The sequence below is a fragment of the Pyrus communis genome, chromosome 1, assembly GCF_041283825.1.
Source record: "Pyrus communis isolate YQ-2024b chromosome 1, ASM4128382v1, whole genome shotgun sequence".
Taxonomy (NCBI): Eukaryota; Viridiplantae; Streptophyta; class Magnoliopsida; order Rosales; family Rosaceae; genus Pyrus; species Pyrus communis.
Genome location: NC_142565.1, coordinates 8,455,648 through 8,473,936, shown reverse-complemented (window position 1 = coordinate 8,473,936; position 18,289 = coordinate 8,455,648). Strand labels below are relative to the sequence as shown.

Below are 18,289 nucleotides of genomic sequence, written 5' to 3'. Positions count from 1 at the left end.
TCCTCCACGATCTCCCTCAATTGCTTCACTCCATGAAGGAGGACGTCGTGGTCGATTCCCAAACCTTCAAAGCCTTGCTCGACTCGTTTATCCGGTCCGGTAAGTTCGATTACGCGCTTGAAATTTTGGATATTATGGAAGATGTTGGTGATATTCCAGAATCCATCTGATATGTGTGTGACAACATAGAAAAGCAATGCACGTAACGTTACATCAAATTACGATCAGGCAGACTCATACTAGCACTAAATATACACTATCTAAAAGTACGTCGTTTTTATGTTTTCCATACTCAACACTAATGATCTGAATTCTTATCGAATACAAAGTTATTGCAACCAACCAATAAGGTTTAAAAGTAAAAATTAAAAGTTTATTTGTTTAGAATAGAGAAAGTTATGAATCGAGAAAGTCGGAAATAGAGGAGACCGAAGGAATAACGGTTGGAAAATTTAATAATATTATTATTATATTAAATTTATTAATTGCATGGAAATTAGAAGTGAAGAGTTTTGGTAAAGATGTGCCTACTCAAATGAAGAGTTGCAACTTTTGACTCTTAATGAATAATCACATGTTTTCCAAAAAGGCATATCAAAATCTATAAATAGGGAAGCCCCTAAAAACATAAAATAACTATTCATTGTTTTACATAATCATACATATAGTGCACTAAATATTAGAGTCTCATTGAGTCCATATGAAAGAGTATTCAACACAATCATGGTTCATGAAGCCTTGTGATTCGGAGTGCTACTATTACAAGGACGTGGTTGTTTTATCTAGGAAGACAAATACTGATCAATCATGAGCACCATAATAGGGCGTAAACTTGTCACAAAGTGTCTAATACTTGCCACAACTGTACTTTCAGGTTTTTCTAATCCATTATGTTATGTTCTTTAACATTGGTCACTCATATGTATGCATTACTTTGATATAATTGCATGAATTATTTCTTGATTTCCTACGTGATTTAATATAGCAATTAGATCCTATTTTTCCTAGAATCTTAAGACAAGTTTATGTTTATTTGCTATGTGTTGGCGAGATAAAATTTGGCATGTTCTTTCTTTTGTCTAATATCGTTATGCATATTGATTACAATGGTGATGGATGTATGTCGCATATTAATTGACTGTTCAAAGACATTATGTATTGCATTTGCATGAATCATGATTATGATATTAATCTCGGTGCATGCTAACAAATTAATTATTTAGTTGTCTCTTTGTAATGCTCGTACAAATTGCATGAATAATTATGTTTAAATGACTACCAAAGTTAAATCTAATATAATCAGTAGATTTCTAATTTTCAGCTATATGAACACATGTTGGAAAAAAAAAAATTAAAGTATGCATAAACATAATTACTTAGTGCATTACTAAATCATGAGCAAATGAAGGGTTTGCAATTAGGTGCAACCAAACCCATTAGGCCAAAATGCTAAAATAATACTAAAAAATACAAACCACAGTTTTTAAATTGATAAAAAAAAAAAAATTATAACATCAAAAACAACGAACAACACATTCTTGAGTATATTTTGTAAATATGTTGTTCTCCTTAAGTCTTAACTGAGATAACATTTTCAACTGCAAACAAACTCAATCAATGAATACCAGAGGACAGAAAAAACCTTGCAATCCTTGTCTGCAACTATGGAGGTGATGTAATTCCGTCAGCTACAAAGACTGGAAATGCATCAAACAAAATAAATAGCAAACTTAGTTATAAGCCTTGAGCTTTATCCAAGCTAAAGGCTCTAAAAAATGACAGAAAAATTATTGAGAGTAACATGATTTACACCAATAAACCACCATTGAATTAAGTTTGTAATGACTTCTCCATGTTCTCCAAACCATTAAAACAATCTTATTTACGTCATGTGGAAATCTATTTACAACCCTAAAAAGTGTTTTCACTACAACGTAACAGAAGCGTTTTGCAAGAATCTTAGTAAGAATTAACTAATTGAACTAATAAATGTATCTCTAAGTTTCCAAAAGTGTTTAAATTGAAACTAACAAATTGATGACCTAGGTTTTAAAGTGCACTAGAACATTGATTAATCTAAACAGAACAATCTCAGCAAAGCAAATATTTTTTTTTTCCTCCAGAAATATCTCTGTTTTGTTACTTACCAAAGCTAATTTGTTCCAAAAGATTGAAAGCAAGTGGTTTTCAACTTTGAAATCCCACAGCATAAGTAGATTAAAGAAAGAGTTTCTCCAAAATCACAATAACAAAACTTGAATAGAAAATCTATTTATAAATCCAAATTACACTTTTTAACATGGGCAGTTGCCGTTGTTTGTTTCGTTTTGGTTTTGGTTTTGGTTTCAATCCACATCGAATATTCATTCATTTAATTGGAGGTTTTCACATAACTAGGTCAATTAATTTCATCTTATGAAGTCACTTCTGGGATTATGAATGTGAAATGAGGTATTTTGATTAAATTTTAATTGCACTCCTGCAGTGGTTGCAAAGAGATACAAAAGAGCTCTCTATGGAGCTCTTGACAAACTGATCATATTTCTAAGATCCTTGTCAAGAATCACTTAGTTGAGAACTCCATTGCTCAAATAAGAATATAAATTAAGTACTTATCGGTTTCAAACAATTAGTCATACAAATTCTTTTTCTTGGTCAATGTAGTTTTTTTTTTAACTTCAAAAAATTTGAAAATGAAGGGCAATCATATTGCCTGTAAAGCAACTATCTGAATGTCTTTATGCAATAGGATTTCCACGTATTACCATGAGTGTCTTGGGCGAACCACTATTCTAGACCAACCAAAGCATATTACATTAACGTTTCATAACCAGCAATTATCATGATATTATCAAATTGACTTAACCTCTGTTAGGATAAATATTATCATGATTCAGCAACATCCCTAAACTTTCAAAAACCCAAATAGAAACAAAAGCATTGGTGTAAGTTAACTATCTAACTGAAGAAATCAAAACAAAAGCAAAGCAAATTATATACCTCAAAATGTCAAGCAACCAAATTCTTCCTCCAACGACCCGAAATTCTGAAAATTCCATAAAAAAGGTAAACCCATTAGCAAATTGAGAGCTTTTATAATAGCAAAAAAATTGGACAATAGTAAAGACTTGGTGAGAACCATCCCTTTTTTTTGCTTATGTATTTGAAAAGATATTTTATAAGCAATTTACGGAGTCATTTTGATCATGTTGCATGTAAATTCCTTTCCAGGGAATTTAAAAAATATGGCAGTTTATGGCATCAGTTGAATAACATGTTGAAAGATTTAAAACTGATACATTCAATTTTTATGTCAAACTATAACATATAGCTAAAGATGCTGAGTCTATATACCCATATCAATAATGTGTTAATTAAAAGTTTATCGATGTAAATAGATGATTTCAATCATGTGATAGCATAGTTTGCTTCAGCCTAAATGCATGTGCGTGCAGATGTTTGTTAATGCATCTCTAAGTAGATGGTTAATCAATTCAAAAGACTATTTTGTTAATTTGCTACTGAACTCTATGATCACTCACTTAAATTATTTTAATTAGCCAATTTACTCACTCTCCATTAAATTTCTACACATTCCATCCATGTCAGTGATGAAATGTTGCAGTAGCTCCAATTACCTGTACAAAATGCCCAAAAATTTTCTGCAAACAAAAGATTCAAGTGTTAGACAATTGGCATGCGATAACCATGATAAAGTGTAAAGAAGAAAGCAATTTGGCAGATCCGTAAAATAGCATGGTCAAAATCAGCCAGATTGCTAAAGTTACTGGCTGAGTTGAGTGTAATTTGTACATGTGAAGTGAGTATTTTCATGTGTAACTGTTTTTCAGTGAGGTTTAAGTAATCAGGCTTTAGAAAAATATTATTCCAAAAATTTCAACAAATGTAATTAATTTAGTGATTAGCAATAGCCTGCATTGATAGAAACAAAAACTTGAATTCCAATGTCATGATGATTACTCTAAATCTAATGAGTAGTTTTCAAGTAAAAAGAATCTAATTCCAACTGTGATTCTTATATCATCTATACTGCAAAATTTGATCAAAATAAGATGATGATTAATCCAGCCAGTTTCTTCACTCCTATAACGGAAGATAAAAACACCCACATTAGCACTACATAAGTCCTCTAATTCATATGGAAAACTTGTATTTAACCAACCTACTCTTTTCAAATGGAAATTGGTGTATAAAAAAAATGAGAAAATAAAAAACTATGCAGCAGAAATTTAAAAAAAAAAAAAAAACTTACTATGTATTAAGACTTTAATTCCAATTGCCACTTCAAGATCCCTAGCTTTTGATCCATCATGGTCATACTCATAAAACCTTGACCATGAAACCAAAATCATTACTTTGACAAATAAATATAACCAACAGCAAAAACAACTTAATTTTCAAATGGATTATGCCAAAATTTACCAGCTGAGTTACTGAACACCATGATATCAGGTCTACCTCATCTCTCTTCCTCTTATGCTCCAACCCAGTTGAAATGCTGACCATTTCCACCCATCAAAACATAGAAATAATTAGATTTCATTTTCGGGTTTACCGAATCAATCAGATATTAATCAAACTAAAAGGAGACAACAAAGCAAAGATTCTTTGGTGCTCACACATTGTCCAGTCGAATCTTCCCACGAAAAGCCGACTTTTGTGGCGATGGTGCTCTTTTCTTCCACATATGGATTTTCGGCTTTCTTCTCGTGGGACTCCATTGACCCTGGTGCCCCTTCAAAGCAAGCTTCAATCTTTTTTGGCTGGTCACTTTCTTCAACTTCAACTCCTTCACCAGCTGCGCTGCTTTGAATCGCCATTGAAGCACTTTCAGCCCCCAGTTTCTTATCCTAGGACTCTGCAAACCCAAACAGACAAAGATAAAAATCATTAGACTCAAACACAGGCGTAGTCATATTGGCTAGAGTAAATGCGCATTCCTATGCACCTGAGTTCAAACACCCTACTTGCAGCCGCAGATTAGATTAGGTTAAAGTAGAATGTCACTTGTATCAAAAATAAAAACAGAAAACCGTCACCAATACCATTTCTATCTTTAGTTTCGAACTTCGAAGTTTTTGAATTGGCTAGAGTAAATGCACATTCCTATGCACCTGAGTTCAAACACCCTACTTGCAGCCGCAGATTAGATTAGTTTAAAGTAGAATGTCACTTGTATCAAAAATAAAAACAAAAAACCGTCACCAATACCATTTCTATCTTTAGTAAAGTTTCTGTTCAAGATCTGTTAAATGTTGGGTAGAATTGTATTTTCTTGTCCACTAACAAAAAAACCATCCTAGCATTGCTGATAAACTACACCCCTACATCTTTTACCAATCAACAACATGAACTCTGGTACCATCGATGGTCGCCGCTTCTCTCAATCTTTTCCTCTTCTCTCTCTCTCTCTTTCTCCTCTGTCTCCTTGGTTCTTTCTCTCATCTTTCTCATCTTGCTCATGGCACAATCCCCGAATACAAATCAGCATTCAATTTTGCAAACAAATTAACTCGTTCGATCTCCTTTCTACTGTTTTTGCAATGAACACTTTGTGAACTTTGTGTTGATTAAGCTGGATTCAGCACAAGTCACGGAAATAAAAACTTTTTAAGTTGCAGCACACCACCAAATCCAAATCACGAAACATCGACATCTCATTACATCAAGAACACATTGAAACAAAATGGGATCTCCAATTAACCTCGCGAAACAAGCAAACCCAGAAAGCAATTTGACCCAAAAATTAAGAAAAAATGAAAATTAACACGACCCAATTTCCGTTCAGCACTAAAATTCACAGACAGAACCAGGTTCATACAATCCAGATCAACCAACAAACTTCACCTGTGCGATGATAATAAACAGATATTCACGGAGAAAGCAGAGTCTCGAATTCTTACAGTTGGAGGGCTGCTGCTGAATGATGTCATCACTCTCAATGAACAGCTGCTGCTCTTCTATGAAGCAATCGGCCCCCCAAAAAACAGCTTCTTCTCAAGCTGCAAAACCCTCTCTCCCTCCTTCTCCCTTATGTTTTTACTTCCCAGGTTTGTGATTTTTTTTCCATACAGAAATGTTCATTTGTCCTTTTGCCATCCGCGACTTCATTCCCTCTCTCGCCTCGCCCATTTCGCCATTGGTCAAGTTTTCACCTCGCCCATTACGACAGAGAACCAAACTCTGAGAATGCGGCAATGGGTTCTGTCGAAATGGAAGTGGGATTGGTTGAAATCCCAGAACCTGAAGTCCCAGTAGCAGCAAGATTTGGGAATTTTGTTCGTGCTTTAGAATTGGGAACGTCACGAGGGTTTTAGCTAAGCAATTGGCATGCTACTAACTATGAAATGACCATCTTATCCTTACATATGAGACTTACGTCATCTCGGAGGAATGACAGAAGTTTTAATTTTGGGTATAAATCCTAACAAACTTAGACCACAGGGGTTTAAATCCGAATTTTTTTACCATAAGGGTTATCTTCCAAATACCTTATGACCACGGGGACCATTTATCCAATTAGACCTTATTAGATACTTTAAACCCAGGTTATGCACGCTAGTTGTACACAAATTCTATGACCGAAATGACCGTTTGAGGAACCACTGAAGCCATGCACATTGGTTGTTTTGTGGTAACTTATCATATACCAAAAATTACGCTCGCGCGTTGTTGCGGGAACCATTTGTTTCAGGCGCAATCAAATGAATGAAACACATTTAAGTTGAATAAATTCAACACAATTATGAACAAACAGAGGGATACATGAGTGAATAAGGTCGATAAGATAGCAGTTTATGCTACCTTGTGCCAAAGAGTTTATGCTAGTATGCCCTCTTGTGTTTAAGGAGCAATTGAAAGAAAATAGTTCATGAACGTCGCGCTTCTGCTGGCAGAGTTAGACTCATATCAAGATCACTACAGGTTCTGGGAAAGGATTGCCAAAAGAATGCATGCATAACTTCTCCTACAATTACCTAAATGAATGCATGCATAACTTCTTCTACAAGAAATTTGTTCACCTGAGTCACAATCCCCTTGCAAGGATTGTAAAAGTCAAAGCTTACTGTCCAAAACCAAATAATTTGTACAATTTACATGCTTGTGCAACATATGCCTTACACTGGAAAAACATCAAAAATTGAATACAAATTTGTAAATCATAGACGGATTTTGTTTTACATTTTTATAATGAAATCAAGTGGCAGTGTAGCACATGAAATTACAAACTTGAACCAACCAAAGAGCAGAAATTAAGATGTAGAGATATCCTCAAACTTGCAACATACTGGATGGAAGCTAACCGTAGAGGTTTGTGAAGCAAACTTGCAACTAAAAAATGCATGATGAAATGGATTCATAGTTTTCATGCATGACACAACCCTATATTATTCCATAAGTCAACTTAATATCATTCTACAAAGTGAAATTATAATGCTTACTTGTCACAAAATGAAGGCATATGGAGAAATTTCTGTAGCATTCATTGCACTTTGTAGCCAATATGTTTTTGCCTATCTGATGGCATCTGCTAATACGAAAAAGGCCACAAAAGGGATGCGAAGTCTACTTTGATTCTTATATCATGTAATAAATAGAATAGATAGATGATGTTTTCCATATCAATACCATACTAAGAATGTGAGAGACTGGAAGGAGATTTCAGTGAAAATAGTAGAAAACAATGAAAAAAATTTGTTTACAAATTTACTTGAATTTCCAATACCATACATAGAGTGACTATAGGGAGGGAATAAAAAAAAAAGGTAAAATTTTTGGTGGATGCAAAAATTATACATCATAAAATTTTTCAAAGATGTACTGAGAATATATAGCACTACAAAAATAAACTCATGCAGAAATTATACATTGCAAATTTCATTGAAGATATAATGTTTGGTTTCAATATTACTCTGAAGACAATTTATCGAAAAAAAAATCTGGAATAGTGTGGTCAAAATTTACCTTAACACCACTATTATGAAAATTGGCACGTTGGAGACTTTTTGGTTCAACCTGAATGGAAAATCAATAGAATTTCAAATGGAAACAGTCAGTATTTTCTCAAACCTAAAATTGAATCATCATACATTGAATTTAGTGGAAGCTGTTTATTTTATAACTGATATGCTTGCAAAGAACATTGTTACTAAGGAAGAAATTACTGTAGAATTAAACATTTCTTATATCAAAAGGAAAGAAAAGTACATGTGCGGTTGTTTATAATGAGCATGGGTAAAGCATTAGGCAGCTTTATTGATGTTTACCTTGGTTGTGAAAGTGTAATTTTCCCAATGCACTGAAATAAGCTGTTGGAATTTGAAAAAAAAAAAAAAAAAAAAAAGAATTCATATAATCTAGAATATGAACCTGCAAAATAAACGAGCATATCTTAGAACTTTAATTATGAAAACACAAAATTATATACATGTCTTTCAATTGGGGTAGCAAAAGTTTACAACTGAGATTTCAATTTAGGATTCTATATCATTGTGGATCATTACTCTCTCAGTTTGTGAAATCTAAGTCAATCAAAAGAAACGGAAAATACCAAATACAATTTATTGACTTTTTTAATATTTGAACCATATGATGTTATGCTAGATTGAATGGGAAAAAGAACATCTAGATTGAATGGGAAAAAGAAGTGAAAACACTGAGCTTATGATAGAACTTTAATTAGTAGAACAAAGTCGGTGACATTATGAATTTATAAATTAAATATACTCACAGAGAAATAATTATTTAGTATTTACAAACTCCACATAAGCTGATCTTGAAGCAGAAATTGTAGTATTAGTCTTCAAACCTGTAAATTGACAACAATTTGTTCGGTCATATACATTCACTCTTCATACCTAAAACTTTGATCAATGTATCACTCAAAAAGATATTTATAATTTGTAAAAAATCCTGTATAGTGAATTGGAGATAAGAGTTCAATTTTTTAAACTACAATTTAAATAGTCAGATCAGTTTTTGATGCATCAGAGTTTCTTTGTTCAATTATTGCACTCCCTGTTTTACTCGTATTTAAGAAAAATATATAATTAGAGCAAAAAATTCTAAAACTTTTAGGCTCTGGATTATGTGCAATGATCCACCGAAGTGTTTTACACATGATTAACGGTTGAGAAAGAAATTATTGAGCTAAAATTCATGTGCTGTAAAAAGTGTGTGCTGGTGTACGGGTAAAACATAGACCAAACACTTCCAAACCTGAAAAGAATTGGATAGGAAAAAGATAAATGGTAATCAACTGAAATCCAAAGAGAGAAAAATTGCGATAAGGGCCATCTTCATTACATATATGAATGCAAGAGGAATTGGCACCTTACTTCATAGTGTAAAAAATTTAAATTTTAAAACTTTGAAGCCAAAAATAAAAATATTTAAAGTTAACAACCTGGATCGATACACATGTTTCAACAGCCAAGCCACAGAGAAAGTTGGGTATAAATCTTGAAATTTTTAAGCAAAAAACAAATGCACTATTTTCCCATAGATTTTCAAAAAAGGAAAAAGAAAAGAACACAAGTGCAGACACAAATCTGTGAAATAATCATAAATATTTTATAAACAATTATATGCAAATTATTACCTAGTTTTGCCCTAATTGCATCTTAGTTACTAATCTATAAATATGAAGAAAGATAGATTGACAAAAGCAATTTATGCAGTTTGAAAAAGTAGAGAGAAATTGAAATAAATTCTGAGCAAGAGTAGCACTTCTGCAGTTTGTAGAAGCCCCCAGTTTCTTGGTTTTTCCAATTTTAAACCGTGTTCCACTTCTTATTGTAACATGTAGATATAAACAAAAAAATTAAAAAAATAAAATAAACTTTACAATCTGTATCGATACACATCTTTTAATCCTCAAACCACTAACAAAGTGGAATATAAATGTTAAAACTTTTACGCAGAAAATAGATATATATTATTTTTCCGAGTGAAGTTTTTTTAATTGTGAAATCCATACAGATCATGTCAGTGAGAAAGAGTAGTTTAATCTGGAAGAAGACCAACCTTTAAGGCCAAAAAATATCAGTAGTTTCTATAATTATATCTTAAAAGTTAAGAATAACAAAAATAAAAAAATAATACACACCTTGTCGTTCCTCTAATGATTTCACCGGTGGTATAATCTTTAAGTACCCACTCACGTCTAGTGCCAATTCTCTTTTCCCCTTGGCACAATGTTTCTATTTCAACATTGCTCCTGTACCACAAAACCACATTTTAAGTTTCACTTTCAAGATTGGAAATCAAAACCCCCGAATTGTAATATAGGAGAACACCCACCAAGCTAGATATTTGTAGGTTTCAATATGCTTGCGAGCAGTAACCTATATGAGATGCATTTTCCTCGCGGTGGTGGTGGTCGCAAATCAACCAGTTGAAAATCCAACAACTTGAGCATGGTTGCATCTTACCTCCTGCATCATAAATGTTCACAACAAAATGAAAATCATTAAAAGAAGACCAATTGTTTCCTAGTGAAAATTTTCAATTGGTCAATCGACAAAATATAGCAATACTAATCATTGAATGAAGAGAACTAAATCACACAATGACCTGAATTTGCTTCACGGCAACTAAGATCAAATACTTACAGTAATTTGGTAGCACAACCAATTAGTACAGTAGCGATGCAAAATAGTACAACATTGAGTAGTATGTCAAAAGAAAGACAACACTCTGTAAATAAGTGCCTCTGTGGCTGATTCGGTGCATGTATCATAACTTTAACATTAGTTTTATACGGTGAATCCAATTGAGCAGGTTAGCTGAAAAACATGTGTGGGCAGTAAAGTATATTTTGAAAAGCTAAGAAGTTAATCGGGAAAAACGGAAAACACAAACCCACTTATCTCACATAAGAAATGCATATATCATCAATTTTCAATAAACAAATGATGAAAGCTCATCTGCCTTCTCAATTTTTAAGGTATCCATATAAATGAAATCACTCAAAATCAAGAAATAATTGATCAAAGCACTCTTGCCTTCTCAAAGATATTATCGATTGAAATAAAATCACACTTTAGAGATGTTTATCTCACAAAGAAGAATGTAACATAACGGAATTTGATAGGCAAGAGAACGAAAGAATACTCACAAACTTAGTACAAGAGGAAACACTCAAACACTCTCACACTTCTTCAATCTTTTTCTCACTTCTTGCTCTCTTGGTTGTTACTTTCTTCTTAATTGATACAAATGGTGTGGATGCCTTCTCCTTTTATAGGCATGGATGGAACCTTGGAGAAGCATGAAACCATCATGCTAGAGATATCTAGATAATTCCACTACCTTCCTAAGCTAGAATTATCTACACTAATCTTGCATGTTGGTGGAATCCTCACCATTCTTCTAGACTCTTCCACCAACTTGAACTTTGCTAGAATTATCTAGCATGTGCATGGATCTTTCTTTGTGTATGGGTCGGATCAATTGTCTTAGGCCAAGACAAGATTACAATTCAACATCCCTCCTTAATCCTGTCTTGTGACGCTGATTAAGTTTCTCAGTCTGACAAAGTCTTCTTGTTTGAGTGGCTTGGTGAATATGTCTGCAATTTGATCTTGAGACTTGACGTATTCCACTTGCACATCCTTCCTTGCAATACACTCTCTTATGTAATGATAACGAGTATCTATGTGTTTGCTCCTCTCATGGAATACTGGATTCTTTGCTAGCGCTATTGTAGACTTGTTGTTGACATAGATCTCTATTGGTTCTTCTTACGGCATGCTTAATTCTTTCAGCAAGTTTCTCAGCCAAATTGCATGACAGACGCATGCGGTAGCAGCTACGTATTCAGCTTCGCAGGTAGAGAGAGTGACAATCGGTTGCTTCTTCGACATCCATGTGAATGCAGTGTCTCCCATGAAGAACACAAATCCAGTAGTACTTTTCTATCGTCGGAATCTCCTGCTCAATCATTGTCGCTATATCCAGCAAGTTTATAGTTATTAGAACTTGAATAGAACAAGCCAAAGTTAACAGTACCTTTGAGGTATCGAAGAATTCTTTTGGCGGTCTTCAAATGTGTAGTTGTGGGATTCTCTATGTAGCAACTGACTAATCTGACGGCATAGAGAATGTCTGGTCTTGTGCAAGTCAAGTAGCGCAAGCTTCCAACTAGACTTTTGAAAAATGTTGGATCTACGCTTTCTCCTTTGTCATGCTTGGTTAGTTTAACTTCACATTCCACTGGCGTGCTTATGGGCTTGCAGTTGTCCATTTTGAACTTTTTTAGTATCTCCTTTGTGTAGCTTTCTTGGGAGATGAAAATGCCTTCTTCCTTCTGCTTGACTTCAATGCCTAGGTAGTATGTCATCAGCCCGATGTCGGTCATCTCAAATTCTTTGGTCATCACTCTCTTGAACTCTTGAAACATGCTTGGATTACTCCCGGTGAATTTAGATCATCCACATATAAGCACACAATCAAAATATCTCCATCTTTGACTTTGATGTAGAGAGCATGTTCATGAAGGCACTTGATGAAGTTGTTATCTTGAAAGTACTTGTCGATGCGACTATTCCATGCTCGTGGTGCTTGTTTTAACCCATAGAGGGCTTTTTTCAGCTTCAGAACTTTGTCTTCATGCCCTTTGATTTCATAGCCTAACGGTTGCTGAATGTAGACTTCTTCTTCAAGGACTCCATTTAGGAAGGCGGACTTCATATCTATTTGTTGAATCTTCTTACTGTTTTGAGCTACCAAAGAAATTAAAAGTTGTATAGTTTCCAACCGAGCAACAGGTGAAAATACCTCATCATAGTCGATTCCGGCTCTTTGATTATAGCCCTTTGCCGCTAATCTTGCCTTGTATCTTTCGACCTCTCCGTTGGCATTCTTCTTTCTCTTGTGCACCCACTTGACTCCAATGGCTCTATGTCCTTTCGGAGGAATAGCAAGTTCCCATGTATCATTCTTCTGGATTGCTTTGATTTCTTCATCCATTGTTTTCCTCCACTTAGTATCTTGCATTGCTTCTTAGAAGTTGACTGGTTCACAATTAGCAAAGAGACAGAAAAGCGTAGGATTATCAAGTCTTTCAGCAACCTCATAAAGATCTCGTATACTTCTTGTGTGTGGTATTTCTCTTTCATTTAGGCTTCCACTTGACAATGCTGATGCTGGTGAATTACCATGATTGGTTGATGTTGGTAAAGCAGGTGGAGTAATGGATTCTTTTTGAACCTCTCTTGCTTTCTCCATCATCCCTTGTTCATTCTCTTCTTCAAACTGAGGAAAGAAGTGAAGATCACCTGCATGCAGGCCAAAATCTCGTTCTCCTTTTTCATTGAACGTCACGTCTCGACTGATCACCATATTATATTCCCATTGTTCGGATTATACAACTTATATCCTTTTGAATTTGTGTCATAACCGATGAATATGAACTTCTCACTTTTGTCGTCGAATTTGGTTCTCCTCTCGTTTGGTACATGTACATGGGCTATGCTTCCAAAAACTCTTAGATGAGAGATACCTGGTTTTCTTCCACTCCATGCTTCTTGCAGAGTTTTTCCCCACACTTCTTGTTGGAGACCGATTGGATAGGTAGACAACACATGCTACAGCTTCTGCCCACAATTCCTTAGGCAATTTCTTGCTTTTAAGCATGCTTCGAGCCATGTCGAGGATGGTTCGATTTTTTCTTTCCACCACACCATTTTGTTGAGGGGATCTTGAAACTGCCAAAGGTTGACAAATAATTATTTTTACTAAAAGAGGTTGATTTTATTGGACCGCACACATCGGTGTGAATGAGTTCAAGTGGCTTCTGGGCTCTTGTGGTCGACACCTTTGGAAAACTTTTCCTAAACTGTTTCCCAAGTAAACATCCTTCACAAACTTAATCAGGGTGGCTGATACACGTTAAGCCTCTCACCATCTCCTTCTTGGATAATAACTCCAGTCCCCCAAAGTTACGATGTCTAAAACGAAGATGCCAAAGCCAAGATATGTCTTTGTAACATATCTTGAGACACTTTGCAACATCGTTTTGAATGTTCATGGGAAACATCCTATTCTTTAACATTTTCGCCTTGGCAATTAATCTTCCTTTGTCATCTCTAAGAAAAAGGATATAATTTTTCATATGAAAATCGTAACCTTTTTTTAAGAGTTGACCCAAACTCAAAATGTTGCTTTTCATATTGGGCACGTAGTAGACATTTGAAATTAATTGGTAACCGTTATTTTCTAGGGGAATAAGGATGTTACCTTTTCCTTTTACGAGTATTTTGGATTCGTCTCCAAAAGAAATGTTGCCACTTACTGATTCATTAAGCTCTACGAAGATGCTTCTTCTTCCGCACATGTGGTTGCTGGCGCCGGTGTCAAGGTACCATGTATAGTCTTGGTCTCCATCATTGTTCTTGCATGCTAGTAGCACAACGCCATTCTCTTCTTTCTCTTCTTTCACATAATTGACCTTTTCATCAAGTCTATTGTTTAGAGCTCTACATTCCCAAGCATAATGCCTAAACTTTTGACAATTGTAGCATTGAACTTGAGATTTTTCATACCTCAACTTTGAGCGTCATCTTCCACGACCTTTTGTTGAGCTTCCTCCTCTTTCGTAGTTGCTATGGTTGTTGAAGTTCCAACCACGTCCACGTCCATATCCACGCCTGCGACCTCGGCCACGACTTCTTCCATATTGGCTTCTCTCATTATTGAAGCTTTCTTCTTTCTTCTTTGGCTGGATATGCGCCTTGAGGAGCTACTCATCATTCCCTTGCCTTTCCTTATGTTTCTCTTCATATGCTTGCAATGAACCCATTAATTGTTCTATACTAATTTCTTCCAAGTTTTAGTTTCTTCAATTGTCACGACAATGTGCTCGAACTTGGGGTCCAACGAGCGTAGTATCTTCTCCATAATTCTAACATCTTCTAACTTTTCTCCGTTTCTTTTTAATTGATTGGAAACAGCCAAGACTCTTGAGAAATAATTAGAGATTGATTCAGACCCTTTCATTTGTAGAGATTCGAACTCACCTCTTAATACTTGAAGACGAACCTTTTTCACTGGTTCGGCTCCTTTGTAAGAGGTTTGAAGCTTCTCCCATGCTTGCTTGGTAAAGGCTACACTCGAGACTTTCTCAAAGCCATTGTCATCTAATGCTTGGTAGATGAGGTAGAGAGCCTTCTTGTCTCTCTTTCTTGAATCTTTCAAACTCTCCTTCTGGGGTTGAGACAGAGTAGCTTCATCTTCTGGCTCAGTGTAGCCTTTCTCCACGACTTCCCAGACATCGTGTGCACCCAAAAGGGCCTTCATTTTGATACTCCAATTATCGAAGTTGTTGTTGTCGAGCACTGGAACTTGGAAGGCTGCCATAGCGTTGCTAGCCATAGCTCTGGTACCACTTTGTTGGGGCTTAAAAAAGACTTCACTACTTTAGATATGTTTATCTCACAAAGAAGAATGTAACGCATCGGAATTTGATAACCAAGAGAAAGAAAGAATACTCACAAACTTAGTACAAGAGGAAACACTCAAACACTCTCACACTTCTTCAACCTTTTTCTCACTTCTTGCTCTCTTCGTTGTTACTTTCTTCTTAATTGATACAAATGGTGTGGATACCTTCTCCTTTTATAGACATGGATGGAACCTTGGTGAAGCATGGAACCATCATGCTAGAGATATCTAGATAATTCCACTACCTTCCTAAGCTAGAATTATCTACACTAATTTTGCATGTTGGTGGAATCCTTACCATTCTTCTAAACTCTTCCACCAACTTGAACTTTGCTAGAACTCTCTAACATGTGCATGAATCTTTCTTTGTGTATGGGCCGGATCAATTGTCTTGGGCCAAGACAAGATTACAATTCAACAATATATACTTATATGTACTTAACTACTGTGCAAACCACTATTTTTTCATAACCTTGGCTTCAAAGTAAACCTTCATACTACACTTCAACTGCCTCATTATTTCTTCCTGCAAGTGTTCGAACGAATCTGTAAAATAAAGTGAAAGGGTAAAATAATAGATTATCATGGCAAGAACTAAAGAAATTCATTCATATTGCCTTATTCAATCGCGTCATTCCCTTTTTCCCTACTAAATAAAAAAGAGGTCAGTGATTTAATACAAATATATTCACAAAAATAAAAAAATTCTAAGATTTTCCTGAAGGGATATCCCAGAATTTAAACTCACCCATTCCCTAATTGTCTTAATTGGAGCGAACCCAGAAACAAAGTAACGAAAAAAAAAAAAATGAAAAACTTATTCTCAACATCTAAACAGCTCAAAGCCTAGAACCAAAAAAAAAAAAAAAATGAATACCTTTGCGGGTTTGGAGCTCTTTTCTTATAAGTGTTGCAGTATTGGTGCTGCGCCTTAATCCGTTGTGTTTCCGTCAGTAATAATCGAAGGTGGGGCTACTGGTTTGGATGAAGAAGAAGAGGAGGATCCGAGCCTACAAACAAAATCACAAAAAGCAAACTTAAACATAAAACCCATTATTCTAAATATGACTACAACACATTCCTTTTTATCTTCATTCATTCTTATGCCCATTCGTTCTTTTATCTTCGTTGTCATTCTTATATGAAATAAACATCTTTTATACTATTTTGGGTGAAATGGGAGGAGGGGCCTGAGGCCCAAAAACAATCATTCCAAAATCTGTGTCTGGCTAACAACAAGAAAAGCAGCGTCCAACCAAGTGCAAGCCCAACTCCAAGTTTTAATATAGTTTCTGCATTTTGTTCTCAGTTGTGAACTGAAAATCTCAAAATCTGTATGCTTTTGGAAATGCACAGCGCCATGGAAGGCCTTTCCTGGTCAAAGACTACCACCACCACCACGACGCTTCCCAACTGGGAGACATACTTCTGGTGGCCGCAATCACCAAGACCCTCTCAACCTCCGGCACCCGCAACCTCCTAGACCCCTACACCCTCCCGCTCTCCGAGTCCCTCCTCCAAATCCTCCGAGCCCAGTCCCTCCCTCCACCCCTGAAAAAACACTAGACTTCTCCAAATAATGCTCTCTCACTCATAACATCAAACACTCGGTTAGCCGTGCTTACAGCATCTGACCTGACCAGTGCGGTAAAAAGTTAAATTCTACATTTCGGAAGGGTTATTTATTTACATCAAGGGGCATGCCTTGTGGCATGTACCACATTCCTGATCTTGATCAACAGCTTGTGTCTGCTTGATCACCATTTCCGTTTGATCCTTGCTTTTACCCCACAGTAAAATGTACATGCCAGTTATAATAATAACAGATCCTACCATGCAGGTAAATTAAATAAGGCCAAAAATTAATTAGCAACTGGTTAATATGAAGATGATCAAAATTAATTATATGTAAACATGCAAAATTAAACATAATTGTTAAACAACCACTAGACTTAAAAGCTTATCTTGTCCGGAAATGAGCTAACAATATTATACATCAAAGTTACACCCTATGTTGCACAGACACAGACACGAATATTGTGACACATCGACACGACGATACAACAAATTCCAAAAAATAAGGACACGGACAAAGCTAAGACACGACAATTAAAATATAATAAATATTACATATATTAAAATGTTATATGGTTGAGCTTGAGAAAATGAACCTTCATTAGCACTACTCATTTTCCGTAAACAAAATTAAGCAACATCTTTTCAAATTATGCACACCCAGTCAAATTAATCAACATCTTGTTATCCTTAAATAGTTATATAATTAAAACACAACAGAAGGAATGGCAAACTTGATTCCCATAGTAACGACGGAAGTCAAACAAGGAAGATGAAGGCTACAGCAACACCAAAGTAGTCTTCTACAAACACCTTGCCGGATACAACTACTTTATATGGAAGGTATTATGTTGTGCGTATCTAAGGTTTGCAGGGACCTTAGTATTTATACAAGCTAAAGGCTAGGATTTTCGTCCATAAAGGAAACCTGATATCACTTTCTTAGCTACCAAGAAAAGTATCATAATCACAAGTAATTAAAGACTCCAATAATCCTACTTATATTATAAAACACTTAATATAAAATTAATATCTTAAGAGATCAAATCACAATCTACATTATTCTCCAATATTACATGTAGTAGACTACTTAAAAGTTGATTTATATTAAATAATCCAACACATCTATTATCTTTGCAATAAACAATAGTCAATCAAAAATTCAAAATACACATAATCCAATCAAAATACGCAATGCCCATTCAAAATATGCAAATGCTTAATTTTGATGCACTCCTGCAATGCCCAA

General features: G+C 35.2%; 1 protein-coding gene and 1 long non-coding RNA gene across 2 annotated transcripts in view; both read right to left on the bottom strand.

Annotated features, from left to right (window-relative positions):
* Positions 1–4,273: 4,273 nt before the first annotated feature.
* Positions 4,274–6,009, bottom strand: LOC148699088 (uncharacterized). The gene is made up of 4 exons (XM_088684968.1): positions 5,925–6,009; positions 4,641–4,879; positions 4,444–4,519; positions 4,274–4,350 (listed from the first exon to the last, which is right to left on the bottom strand). The coding sequence occupies exons 1-4, from the start codon at positions 5,952–5,954 to the stop codon at positions 4,342–4,344; spliced, it is 354 nt and encodes a 117-aa protein (XP_088541094.1). The 5' UTR covers positions 5,955–6,009; the 3' UTR covers positions 4,274–4,341.
* A 1,111-nt stretch (positions 6,010–7,120) lies between these two features.
* The window catches only part of LOC148699084 (uncharacterized), a 108,189-nt gene continuing 97,020 nt past the window's right edge, over positions 7,121–18,289 (bottom strand). Inside the window, exon 8 of the long non-coding RNA XR_015963674.1 lies at positions 7,121–7,144. This is a non-coding gene — a long non-coding RNA (uncharacterized LOC148699084). The remainder of the gene's footprint in view (positions 7,145–18,289) is intronic.